General features: G+C 33.1%; 1 protein-coding gene and 1 long non-coding RNA gene across 3 annotated transcripts; both read right to left on the bottom strand.

The window, feature by feature from the left end:
- Positions 1-2,945: 2,945 nt before the first annotated feature.
- Positions 2,946-3,821, bottom strand: LOC142636895 (uncharacterized). Its single transcript, XR_012844426.1, has 2 exons — positions 3,250-3,821; positions 2,946-3,157 (listed from the first exon to the last, which is right to left on the bottom strand). It is a non-coding gene; the product is annotated as an uncharacterized LOC142636895 (long non-coding RNA).
- A 1,371-nt stretch (positions 3,822-5,192) lies between these two features.
- LOC142636494 (ER lumen protein-retaining receptor A-like) lies at positions 5,193-11,632 on the bottom strand. 2 transcript variants are annotated; one of them, XM_075810741.1, is made up of 6 exons: positions 11,218-11,632; positions 10,642-10,907; positions 8,708-8,823; positions 5,858-5,931; positions 5,704-5,767; positions 5,193-5,615 (listed from the first exon to the last, which is right to left on the bottom strand). In XM_075810741.1, the coding sequence occupies exons 2-6, from the start codon at positions 10,852-10,854 to the stop codon at positions 5,579-5,581; spliced, it is 504 nt and encodes a 167-aa protein (XP_075666856.1). In that variant the 5' UTR covers positions 10,855-10,907; positions 11,218-11,632; the 3' UTR covers positions 5,193-5,578. The 2 variants fall into 2 exon arrangements, with proteins under 2 accessions (XP_075666856.1, XP_075666855.1); XM_075810740.1 differs by lacking the exon at positions 11,218-11,632 and having other exon boundaries at positions 10,642-10,937.
- Between the last annotated feature and the right edge of the window lie 1,889 nt (positions 11,633-13,521).

Here is a 13,521-nt window from a genome sequence, read left to right on the forward strand (position 1 = left end):
GTTAAAATAAATTGTGAAATGCTTGAGGTACTTATGCTATAAATTGACCAATCAATATGTGCTACGGGTAACACAGTGGGCTCGACCTTATGCAAATCTTGGGTAGAGTGCTATTCTGGAAGGGACTGTGAGCATGCTGTTTGGTGACTTTAACGAATATGGGAGCATCCATGCTTACATATTGGTAAATGGTAAAAACTAAAAAGAGAGAAGCAAAAACAAAAACAGAACAGAAAAATAAGAAAACGAAAACGAAATAACAAGGTACAACTGGAACAAATTATGCCTTACCATTACTTTTTACCACCCCAAACTTCGAAAAACAAAGAACAAAAAATCGACACCAAATTTCCATAGTTGGACTTGGACAGGTCTAGAATGGGACAAAGTTATAAACTCACGCTATAGACTATAGGTGAGCTTTTCCATTCTCCTCAATTTGGCATCCCATTGTGTTTGTGTAAGTTGCAGTACATTGCATAGTCGAGGAACCTGTGAAAATTGACAGGCTATTCAGCTTTCTCTGATTCCAGTAAATATGTCAAGGGAAAATGCATTAACTCTCTCCCTCTCTCTCTCTCAAAATTAGGCAGTAAAAAAAAAAAAAAAGGAAAATATTATCCTGTCATATATTTACCCTTTTCATGGAGATGGTTTTTACCGTTGTGGAGTCCACTCCAGATGAGAGAGTGGATACATGTTTCAAATATATATAATAACTACTCATAAAAAGAAATCTCTAATTTTCTCTTTTTATGATAACGCTAACATTGTAAATTATAAGTAGTAGTTTATTATTTTCACATAAACTTACTATATTTTTTCTAACAATTACTTATTTTACTTACTGTTTGTCACATTATAGCCAACTTGTAGTAAAAAAAATGTGTGGTGTTAGATTTTCTCATTAAAACTAGGCATTTTGGTATCAAGGTACAAGAACAAGTGTGGACTGTAAAAAAAGCTTATATCAGGCAGAACTGCTGCAGCAGATGATGTTTTTTTTTTTTTTTTGATAAGTTGCAGCAGGCAGTGATGTTAGAACTTAGAAGTTTGTGATGCGCTGTTTCTATATGCAAGACAAAATGACAAACCACGGGATCTGCATGCAGATTTGTCAGGATGTTGCTCCCTTATCATTTTGCATGCAAGCATTGCCCTAGTAGATATTGCAAGTAATATATCCTGAAATTTGCATATGCATTGGTGCTCAAAGTTTGGCAGTTTCAAATGTTTTCAATCTAAGAGATGTGCATTGTAGGTAGTAGTAAGAGAAGTGGGGAAACTAGCTAGTAAGACTTTGATGCATTCTACGCTATGCACTTTTTTTTTTTGCATATTTTAGTTGTGTGAAAAACAATCTTTGGCATATTAACTAGGACCATATTAAAAAATCAAGATATATATAGTGGATTTGTAAGCAGTAACTTTTGAAATGAATAGAGCTTTGAAAATCAAATTTAGTAGGGTGGTTTCCTCCTATCTGTATATATCACTGTCAGTGGCAGTCTGGTCTGGTTTGGACTTTGGCGCCATACTGGCATTTTGGATTCAATTCTTGAAAACTTGCTGCCAAGTGCCAAGTGCCAACTTTGCCAGCCAGCAATTGTCGTTTCTTACAAGCGTTTAAAATATGCTCATGAATGAATATCATTTATAAATTTGAAAATGTTGTATCCAAGCCCTATATGTAGAACACCTAGACTGCCTTCCCAATATATTTGTTATCCCAGAAATAAAAATCTTATGTGACATTTTTTTGTATCTTACTTTTTATTTCAAAGATCACAACTTTAGTTGTTTTTTAAAAAAATAAAAATAAAAATAAAAGGAATATACGACAAGTTGTGAACATTTTAAATGCTCATTGTTTAGAAGGTTATATACTAACTCTTTGTATCTACTCACAAAAATGCAATGAACAAAATAAAAATCATATGCTCCATTAATTATGTGTCTGATTTTTTTTTTAACTTTGATTGCTTTATAAAGATTAAAAAAAAGAGAAGAAACATGTGATAGATTTCAACTGATGAATTAATATAAAGATAGTGTTCATTGCGTACACTATGTGCAACAACTTTTTCCCTTAATATAAAATAGAATACTTAGAAAGTGACTTGATGATTTTTATTCCAATGGATGCTATAAAATTATAAGGGTATAAAATACAAAAACCAATCTTGAGATTTGTGCTAATACCATGAATTATCAAGACTTCTAAAAATTTTCTAATTTGCTCCTTAAACACAAGCAACAATTAACACTGTTTGAAAGTTCTCTACTCCTCCAAATCCTCTACTTCCTTCCAACACTAAGATGGTGAAGGAAACAAGAGGAGCATGGAAATTTTCAAACGATATTAAGTTACGTTTGTACTTTGTGATAGAATCTAAAATTAGCTTAAATTTTAGGGGTAATTTTCATATTTTACCATATACAAATATGGCTCGAAACATGGTTGAAAGAAGTCAAAGAACTTAATAACTTATTAACATTCAACAAATAAATAAAAAAATTAATTAATAACTTATTAACAAGACGGATGAATGATGATATTAAATAAGTCATAGTGGCCCAATGATAAAAATACATATATATCATATCATATATTACGATCTCAAGTGGCTGTCAAAGCCAACCTATACCTCCTAAGATCTTGACTTTTAACAGCTAGCTAGCGTTCTTGAATACTATTTTATTTTTTAGATAGCGTATTATTAACAAAATTGATGCATGCTGGCAGCTGAGTATTTTACGGAGTTCACATAAAGCTATAATAGAACAGGTACAGTTCAATCCAGCTGCAGTGTGGTTTTAGATCACTTCTATTCAATGAATCAATACTTGCCTGAAGCAATAAGCAAAGCCACTAGCATTTAAAAAGCCAACCAAAGGCCTTGGCTTTTCAAACATATAGCATAATGATTAGAGCGGAAAATAGATAGGCATGAACAATATATTTCTCTGTGTTTCTTCCAGACAATGTAACATTTACATCACCAAGTAAAAGAATCTTGAGAAAACTACAATAATAGTTATAAATCGGGGTCATTTTGTATTGAGCTTTGACCTGCTAAATAGCCTAAATTAGATCCATTTCTAAAAAAAAAAAAGATTGTCTTCGACATCTTCTTCAGAAGCAGCAAACTAATACCTGCAAAACAAGCTAATATATGTATCAAAAACTTTCAAAATATAGCTCAAAAGAATGAACAAAAAAGAGAGGGGAAGAGTATAGCTCCATACATTGAAACAAAATTTGTGTTTTCTTGGAGGACGAGTATGCATGACTTTTCTAAGTCTTGCAAGCATTTCTTCCTCGGTGAATATTCTTCCTGGGGAGCTCATGAACACCCTTCTTTGGATTGGAGGAGACCACAGTCCACTTTGCTCATAATTAAAGTTGAATTCAGACACATCAGAAAATTTTTGAACAAGCCGTTCAGACACGGACTTGGAAACTAGTTGAACTCTTCGTGATGATGGTGAGGATGGGATTTCTGAGATGGACATTGATAAAAATAAGCCAATGGTGCATTAAGATAATGAAAAATAGAGAGCAGCTTGGTGATTGGTGTGAGAGATTGTGAAAGAGACAACATATAATTTTAGAAAGAAGCTTATAATGTTAAGGTGGGAACTAGGATGAGGACGTGTATGGCTGTATGCAATTATAATCATGTACAGACGTGGGAAGCATTGCTGAAGATTCCTATATTGGCGTTTCATTATCAGATTCGAAATTCATAGGAAGATTCACTATTTGTAGCTAAACAGTGCTTGGAACTTTGAAAAGTTTTTTTTAATTATTTGGACTTGGTTATATTGTGTGGGATCGATGTAACATGTACCTAAATTATTTTATCCATATGCAATACTGTTTTTGTGGACGTGGAGACACACATGTTTATTTGTGGTGTTGTGGACCCTAGTTCATGGTCCTCTTGAAGATTTTTATTCCATGGTTGGTAAGCATGATCTGTATATGCATACAGGCATGATTATTTATGGTGCATGTGATTTATTGTTATTTTTCTATATACATGTGCCTAACTTTCCCAAGAAAAAAAAAATTGAAAGGTATGTGTGTGATCAGAATGTTGAAAATTATCATGTGTGTTTGTTTCTAATAAAAATAAAAATAAAAAATGTTGAAAATTATCATTTACATTATAAGCATGATTGTCACTTAGAAAGACCTTTTTAATTAGATCGCAATAAATCATGAACCGGTTTCTGGAATACCAATAGTAACATTGGTTGGGAATAAGTTTCCATATATGTATTATTTTCTTAACAACATAATTTTTAAAGTAAGAATTAGGTACAGTACTTAAGTGCTGTTTTTAAGATTCTACTATGTAAATTTTTTCTCATGGGATGGAAGTATATATTTTAGTTAAGTAGCCACGTGGCTGAATCTTAAGAAAGAAACCTAAAAAACAACGTCTAAGATATTGTACCTAAGTTTTCTCTTAATTTTTAATGAATAAAAGGTATACAAAAGAGGACTATAAAAATGCACGTAAGTTTTCATATGTATTAATCAATGAAAATGTAGTCCTACGGTATATCTCTTCATCCTAACATAAATATAAAATTTGAAAGGTTAATAAAATTACGTGTTTAGGAACATTTCTATCATTAAAATAAAGGTTCTATTATTTGTATTAAAAAAAATGAAAATTAAAGTTTGAGTGTGCTGGAGATGTCAGATGAGCTTTCGATATTAGTCATTGAACTAACGCACATGTTTTTTTTTTTTTTGCTGAGAACTAACGCACATGTTCTTTTCAAAAATAATTGAGTTCTATGAATTCCTTCTGAGTTCGAATTATCAATCCCTCATATTGCCATGTTGCTTGCAAGGCAGAGTAACATTGAATCGCCATGCATTGATTAGCAGAGTAACATTGGATCAACATGCATTGCAAGCCCATTTCTCCAATGTTGGATTGTATAATTCTCTTACTTACCTACAAGTTGTAGGTGCGAGAATTATAATATCCAACATTGGAGAAATACTATTTTAAGCAACATATGTTAGAGGTTTGGATTTAATGACAAGAACAAATAAAGCCTATTGAAGCAACTTCCTTTCAGACCAACCCTATTCAGAATCAGATATGAGGTGGATACTCGAACATATAAGGAACAATCGAGTCACCAATTCGAAAACTAAGACCATCAGAAAGTAAAAAACATGTTAATTTAATATATGGCAATACAAATAAAAAGAATAACTATATCTGCACTAAACATCCATATGATACTAGCCAACTACGCAATTTTGTCCTCCCAGTAAATCTTTAAGACAAGACACTCAAGAAACCATCACCACATAAGAACATGGTGTGTTTAATCTGATATACAATTGCCTATAAGACGTGGGTTTTTCCGCCCAAACCCACTAAATTTTTCCCCCATTGATATGGGGTAAAATTCAAAACTATGAAACTTGTATCCCTTCCTCTTGCACGCTACAAAGTCAATTTACTAATGGTTCTGTGCAAAAGGAGTACCAAACAACAACTTGACTGAACAAGCTTCAAATTTTCAAAAATCCATGCTTGGCTCAAGCAGGCAGCTTTAGCTTTGCATTGTTTTTCCAGCTGCAAAACAAAATGGTTCTTAATGATATTTATCAAAATATAAAAGCGCATTAGAGATCATCATCAACTATGTGCCAGATTTCATTACCTAAGAAAGTAGTAGTAAAAGAAATCTGCATATAAAGCTGTCTGAACAAGACCAGAGATGCAAGCTGCAAATTAAGAAAGAATGATTAAATATATCTACAAGCGGCAATACTCATGACAAACAGTTGTTCTCAATGATTCTAGGCATAACTTACCTATCCATCGACTGAAATGCTGCTCTGTGAAATAGCGGTATATCCAGTTGAGGATGTAGAATCCACGATATGCCCTAATGATAGTATGTAAATCCAACCATAAGTTCAATCAACACGTGTCCAATAATTTTCTTGCTTATGTGAACCATGAGGCTAACCTAAAACTGTTATATGCAAGAGACAACAAGATAAAGACCAGTATATAGACCATGTACACTTCAATGGAAAACAATAACAGGGAGAAGCAAAATGTTATGCTGTTACACTAAGTGCATCTAAATCTATGTTACACCAACTTAGGTTTGAGACTAGAGAGTTAGATTTAGGTATGTATCCAAGTTTCAAAAGTCATGTCTTCCTAGGCTTTGATAAACCCATACACTTCTCCTGCCTTTCCCAATATAAAATCTTATTAATTGGAAGCTAGTAAACCATCAAAATGAAGGTTAAATAAAAAGGCAGTATCATGAGCGGTTTAGTAAGTACTTAAACATATACGGCACCCAAGTTATGGAAGAAAAAAAATAAAACAGAAAAGAGAAAAAGAAAAACAGAAGGTCAGAAACAATATCCAAACTCAGAAATATAGACTTTTGAAAGTAAGCTCTGAAAAATTATGATTGTATATGCATGTGTTTATGGAGAGAGAGAGAGAGAGAGAGAGTAGGTTTCAAATCACTCTGAAGGGCTTCAGAATTTTTTTTAATAAATAAAGGGTTTAAGTATTTGTATTAATGAAGTACCTATTTCTGTTCTACAAACACAGCTAATGGCATTATACCATTTTAAGATGCAGGGACACACACACATGTAAACATTTTATAGAATTACAGTAAAATAGCCATGGAGGACCTTTTTAAGATGTATTCCGATCTCTTAAACTTATTTTACCAAGAGAACATACATGAACACACACACACACACTAAAACAATCAAAACAAAAACACATACATTAATATAAGCACATGCATATCCATTCATATGTACCACATGCCATATTGATTGGTGAAATTCTATATCTTATCCCGCTCCATTCACAAAATTTTTTTTTTTTTTTAATGAATGAGATTTCAATTTATTGAACCAAAACAACAAGATACATGCAGCAAGCTGCGAACTACAGAGCACCAACCTTAACTCAAAAAACCAAAGTTTTTTTTTTTCCCTAATAAAATTTTTCGTTACCTATCAAAAAAAAAAGATAAAATACAGAAACTACTCGACCAGCACATCCAAAGGGATTCTCCAAATGCAGCAAAGAATTCTATTCTGAGATGAGAAATATCTTCCTTGCATCCTGCACAATTGATCTAATCATTTCCACTTCAGTTCTAACTCTCTCGTTATGAATTCTCACATTCCTCTCTCTCAAAATATGATAAACAGATGCAGCCCAAGTCAATTTGCTAATTAGAGTTTGCAGACCATCACCCTTAAGGATGGACAACCAATTTAGCTCACAACTCCAACTCTCAACCTGCCAATCACAACATTATCAAAACTTCCCTCCATATTCTCCAGGTAACAGGCCAGTCAAAATAGATATGATCTCTCAATTCTATCCTACTTCTACAAAAAAATAAATAAATAAATAAAGCATATCACCCTCCTAACCCCATTAGCCAATTCTCTCCCTTGTGACTAATCAATCTTTGAAGGATTAACCATGACATAAAAGCATGCTTTGGAATGTGGCCAATGTTAAGAATTTGTGAGGTGATTAAATTCACAATTTCCTAACTTAAGTTTTTGGGACAATCAGTAATTTATCATGGTATCAAAACAAGAGGTCATGAGGTCAATCCTTAACTTTACTCTACCTCCTATTTAAAATGCTAAAAATCCCATGTGTTGGGCCCCACTTATTATGGGGGAGTTTGGACCCACTTGTGCGGGAGAGTGTTAAAGTTATGGTTAAGTGATTGAATTCACCATTTCTAACAGCTTAAACTTTTGGGATAATTGGCAATTTATCAGCCAAAAAACCAGATCCTCTTCCACCACTTAACAAAAGGGCAATTCATTCTAATAGCTTCCCATGTATCAGAACATATTTAGTATGAACTTTCCATTAGCAGTACACTTAACAAGGGGGCTCTTCATTCTAATAGCTTCCCATGTATCCGAACATATGAACTTTCCATTAGCAGTACAGTAGGTAGAACACCACCTGAATAATTGCACTTTTCATTCTAATGGCTTCCCATGTATCAAAACACGTTGCTTGGTTTCCCCATAGTTTACTACTTGCTAGAGTTTCTCCTATATTGCTTTGATTACTAAGTCAGAAGATATATAGACATACTAAGTAATCCAATATAGAAATGCTTATTTCTCAAGTATTGACAAAATATTATAAATGCAGTCCCGGACATATTTTCCAAAGAAAGATTTAAAATATAAACAAGAAAAATGCCACTGTGAAAACTGTCAAGCATTTCAGAATCATGCAGCAAATGTAACAGACACTTCTTGTCAATAATTGAACTCAACTTAAAAAGTATATGGTCTTTCATGCACAACATGGATTTTCAAATTAGATCATTTCATTATTGATCTGACACTGAAGTGACTCAAACAATTAATTAAAGATGGCAACAAAAATGCTGTAGATATATGGTGTTTGTGGGTGTGAACAATAAATATGGTTTGTTTTCCATATACTTTTGCTGAAGAATTGTAGGAAAATTGTATGACAAAAGACGTTTGGGAAGAAAAATTTTAAAGGAGAAGTGCATTCAATAACAAAAATATTAATAATAATAAGCAGATTTAAAAGAATTAAAATCTAGCTAACCATGTTATAAAGAGAATTCTTAAGAGAAATGCTGGTATGAAAAATAGACATACCCAAGAAAGAAAACATATTGCCCAGTTAAATTGTCAACGTTTCCACTTCGTTGTAGCAAAACTAACTGGGGAAGAATTGCAACTGCCTCCAAATATATTGAAAATGCCCACAAGATCTGTGATAGTTACATCAAAAGTTAGTAGGAGATCGTCCTTCACCTTTATAACTTGACAATACATGAGGGAACAACTACAAAGCTAGCATGCATTGAACTAACTTTTGGTTAAACAAGTAGGATTCACAGAATTCAATTAGAGAAGAGAACAATATGTGAATGTGATAGGTCTTCACTCTTCAGTAAGAATTCTAATATTAACTTGCATGTGACAGGGACTGAGAATTGACCAGCCAATTAAAATAGCTATAACCATAAAGAAACATATTTACATCATAATAAAATATGATCTGTTATGCTATATTAAACCTTTTTAATGGAAGTCACAATCATTTCTTTACAATTACATCTTCTAATCAAACTTCAACAATAAACTGTAGGCATCAAAAGGGCACAGAAGACAGCTCAAGGCCCCCTCACCCTGAAAGAGGATGCAAATCTTTAAAACACACATGCGTGCGTGTTGGCATCGCAGTTTCTTTGAGAATGCACCAAAAACTATAGGCAGCCAATGACAGGAAAGAAATACCATGAAAGCCTCCAAGCAGGTAGGGGGACTTCACAAAAGTTAAAGCATTAAACACTGCACACAATGACCACTTAAACTATAAAACTCATCAACCTAGGCCTATAGAATGGTAGCAAAACAGTTGAACTGGTAACAACTTTCACGCTTCAATCTGCTAAGTCCAAGTTAATAGAAAACTAGCCCCACACCATATACTGTGGTTATTTTTTTAGGATGAAGGACCTCCACACCATGTACTACTCAATCAATGATGAAAAATAGGTGCTAAATCTAATACTTCAAAAATCTCATGCACACAAGCCTTAATTCCTCCAATTTACTTGCCAAAAAAATAATTCATCCTCCTTACCACTCCAGGAAACCTTAGTGATGTCTCAATGTAATCAATAAAAGAAGTTACGGCAAATATTACCAAAGTTAAATGTGAACAATCTATTTTATTTTTTCACAACAATTCATTAGAAGCACAAAAGTGAACTACTTATTGACAAGGAACGTACTACAAGAGAAATTCCAACAAGAGAAGGAAAATCCCGAAACTAGTTGACAAGTTGAAATTTTGACTGTGCAGCCCCTTTAGTAAAAGAGCCATACCCAAATCTTTTTACTTAAGCTAATTTCATTACTCATTATGTCAATTTGTTCAAAACTTAATAATCATCACAACGAAATGTTTAGTACTACTAATATTGACCTTTAATTCATTTTCCATAGACTTTTTATTTTATTTTATATATATTAGATAATTAAAACTGGGGAGGGGGATTTGATCTCTGAATGTCATAGAAACACCCGTAGATGCCAACTAATTGAGCTATAAGGCTCTTGGCATGATTTATTTTTCGTAGATTTTGAAGATCTAAATTTGTTTGGCTCAAGCTTGTATCTAAATTGAACAAAGCAGACTAAAGTGCAACTCCAGCACTACAGCAATTTATACCTTTCTTGGCACAAGTAATACAATAAACCTCATTCCATTGGGTTAACAAACAAAAAATGGAATTAACGAATACGAGGTGTCAAAACAATACATTGATGATGGGGGTGGGAGCGGAAAACAATTTAGAAGTAATAATTACTATGGAACCAAAACTCAAGAATCATAGGGAATATCCAGCCGCTCAACAATGCAAGCACAAAACTATAAAATATACCTGAATACCATAAGCATAAAACTCAAATCTTTTTTCCAGAAACTTCAAATAGGCATTCATACTTATAATCATGAACATAATTAAAAACCCGTTACGCAAACAATGTCCCAAAATGAGTAGTTAACAGTGAAGTACCTCTAGAAACGTAAACTTCTCATGCAGAAGGAGTGCCAAAACAAGGCTGGCAGCAATAAGAAAATAATGGCGGAACGTGTCGAGGTCTTTATCATACGAACGCCTAACCACCCGGTGACCCCTCATGCACCACACAATCGCGAGCGTGCTCGCTATGAACACGATCTTCATTATGGTGTTATAGACGGAGATAAACTCCGTGAAAATGTCCATGTACCGCGCCAGGAACACCAGCGCGTAAAGCTCCTGAGTCTTTCGAGAAATCCCTAACAAATCAACCAAAATCACCATATTTATCAAGTCATTGCACTCGATCAAAACCTTAAAAAAATCACACTTTGCTTAAAAATAAAAGTAAATAGAAATCTTCAATCAGCTCACTTCAAAACCTTATTCTAACTACAAATCTTTACGCTAATTGTTCAGAAAGCCCAAAATTAACAAAAATTAGTAAATAAAAAAGGCAGATCACAGAATATATCAACATTTGAGTGAGAGAAAAGGAAATGAGATTACAAAAATTCGTTTGCATTTCGATTTTTTTTTCTCGGGAACCAATCGGTGGGGTTAGGTTACTGAGCAAGATTTGGTAGCGTAGATTTTGAGAAGAAGGACGAGAATACTGATCAAGTGCGTCATATCACCGGCGAACCTGAAGATATTCATGGTTGCTACGCTAGTAGTGTCGTAGAGAGCTAGATTTTTGTGCCCTAGATTTCAGAGAGAGAGAAATGTTGAAGAAGGAAAATGGAAAACGGAGTTTATGCGCGCGTGTGTGTGTGTGTGTGCGCGTTTGAGGGTTTAAACGGGATTTGGTAAAATGGAAGAGGTGTGTGTGTGGGGATATAATGACGTGGCGGTCGGAAACGGGTTTTGGTTGGAGGCTTTTGGGTGTTGGCGAACAATGTGTGTAACGGAATACGGGGTTCTTCTCTTACGTGGAAGCTGGGGATTTAGCGCCCACCACGCGTTGGCTTTACGTTAACCGTTCAGTTGTTCAGATGGGCGGTCCTTGTACACATGGTGTCGGGTCAAACATGGGTTATACGTTTCTTAACTGTTCTTTTTTTTTTTTCTTTTTGGGAAAGTGACAGGTTTTCTATTAATAGTTGGATTTTAAAAGAAGTAAAATGTTAACAACAACCTTGTGTTGCTTGTTAAGAATTAAATAATATGGGTCTGTCTTAATAAAAAAATTTGAATCAATAGAAGAAATTGTATAATGCTGACCTCAAAATATTGACATAAAATTGAGTGATTTGACAAAAATTTTGACATAAAGTTGGGTGTTAACGGACAAATACAAACACAATCTTTTAAAGATGATCGAATCTTAACCACTCCCTCCTCACACTCTAACAAGTACCATTGCATCAAAGGTGAAAGGAAAAAGTTTAATTATAAACCAATTTGGAGCTATCTCTTCTAAATGGTTAGTTGCAACTTAAAAATAAAATTTAGTTCCTTTTCGATTTGGATAACTTCTTTATGTATATATTAGTATAAAATGTATTGTTAATTAATATTTTATAACTAATACGTGCATTAGAAATATAATATAGCATTTTTACTTCAAAATTAAATTATGTAAGGATGTAGTGTAAAACTCATGTTTTATCCTCCAATCCAAACATGTCATATCATCTAATCACATATTTAAGAATAAACACAACTACACTCAATCGATTTTAATACTAATATATAAATCTAGCCAAATTGGGAATTTATAAGATGTTATTAGATATAATGGGATGTATTAAATTTTAAGTAAAATACTGATGTGGCAATCACTTATTGACTAGTGTAAAACATAGGTTTTACACCTCATCCATACCAAATTTGGACTCTTTTACATAATTTAATATGTTAATTGAACTATTTTTATCTATTTATACAACTTTTTTTTTTTTTTAAATTAATTCTAAAAAAAAATCTAAATAATTAGTATCAGAATAAATATCATGTTTAAATAGTTACAGTCTAATTCCATATTTTCATGAGAGCATTCCTACCCAATAAGTTGTAGGTTCAAGGGGTTTAAACAATTACCCCAATTGTGAAATTCATGGTAATCAATTATCCACATCTTGAGTACAAATCATGGTTGTTCAACATCCTAGCTTGAGTGTTAAATGATTAAGCTCAAATGTAATAATATGTTCTTAAACAAGCTCATGAATATAACACTTAGTGTAAGTATATATAATATTATTTATCTATATATATTAATAGTCAAAACTCAGAGAAAATCCAATTAGATTTTAATTGAATTCTCAATTTTGCACCACGTTTCCCATTTAATTTAGATCTTGTACCAAGTGAATTATTGAGAGTAAAAATCAAAAGTCCGAATCCAATTAGATTCCAGATTGGATTTCAATTGGAGTCTTATTTTCCACCACATGTCCATCTAAGTTTTAAATTTTTATGGCAAGTGAATTATGAAGTGCAAAAATTGAAGAGTCTAAAACCAATTAAATTCTAAATTATATATATATATATATATATATATATAGAGAGAGAGAGAGAGAGAGAGAGAGAGAGAGAGAGAGAGAGATAAGTTCAAGTTACACCTGGTATAACTTCACAAGACTTACATATTTTTATAACCATAGATCCTCATAAGATCTAAGGGTGAAAAACACACAAATGCCATATCATTAATATTCTATCTAATTTTAAAAATTAATGAGTTACTTGCCCCTACATTAATTTCCCTAATTAAATCCATCGCATCTCTCTCTAAAGACTAAACCTAAATAGCTTCTCTCTCCAAACTCACATTCTTTTCCACAACGCTAGACTCTCCCTTGCCCTACTAACAACGGATAGAATTTTCTTTGTAGTTAAAGTCCAAGTTTTGTATTTTGATGAACCAAC

Source organism: Castanea sativa, chromosome 5 (genome assembly GCF_040712315.1).
Source record: "Castanea sativa cultivar Marrone di Chiusa Pesio chromosome 5, ASM4071231v1".
In the NCBI taxonomy this organism is placed as follows: domain Eukaryota; kingdom Viridiplantae; phylum Streptophyta; class Magnoliopsida; order Fagales; family Fagaceae; genus Castanea; species Castanea sativa.

Bases quoted from the DNA above. Each gene is read 5' to 3' on its own strand.
- LOC142636494 (XM_075810740.1), bottom strand. From the start codon at position 10,932: ATGGTGATTTTGGTTGATTTGTTAGGGATTTCTCGAAAGACTCAGGAG. The intron at 8,824-10,641 runs GTACTTCACTGT...TAACTATCACAG, and splicing joins AGAAGTTTACGTTTCTAGAG to ATCTTGTGGGCATTTTCAAT. The intron at 5,768-5,857 runs GTAAGTTATGCC...CTTAATTTGCAG, and splicing joins GCATTTCAGTCGATGGATAG to CTTGCATCTCTGGTCTTGTT.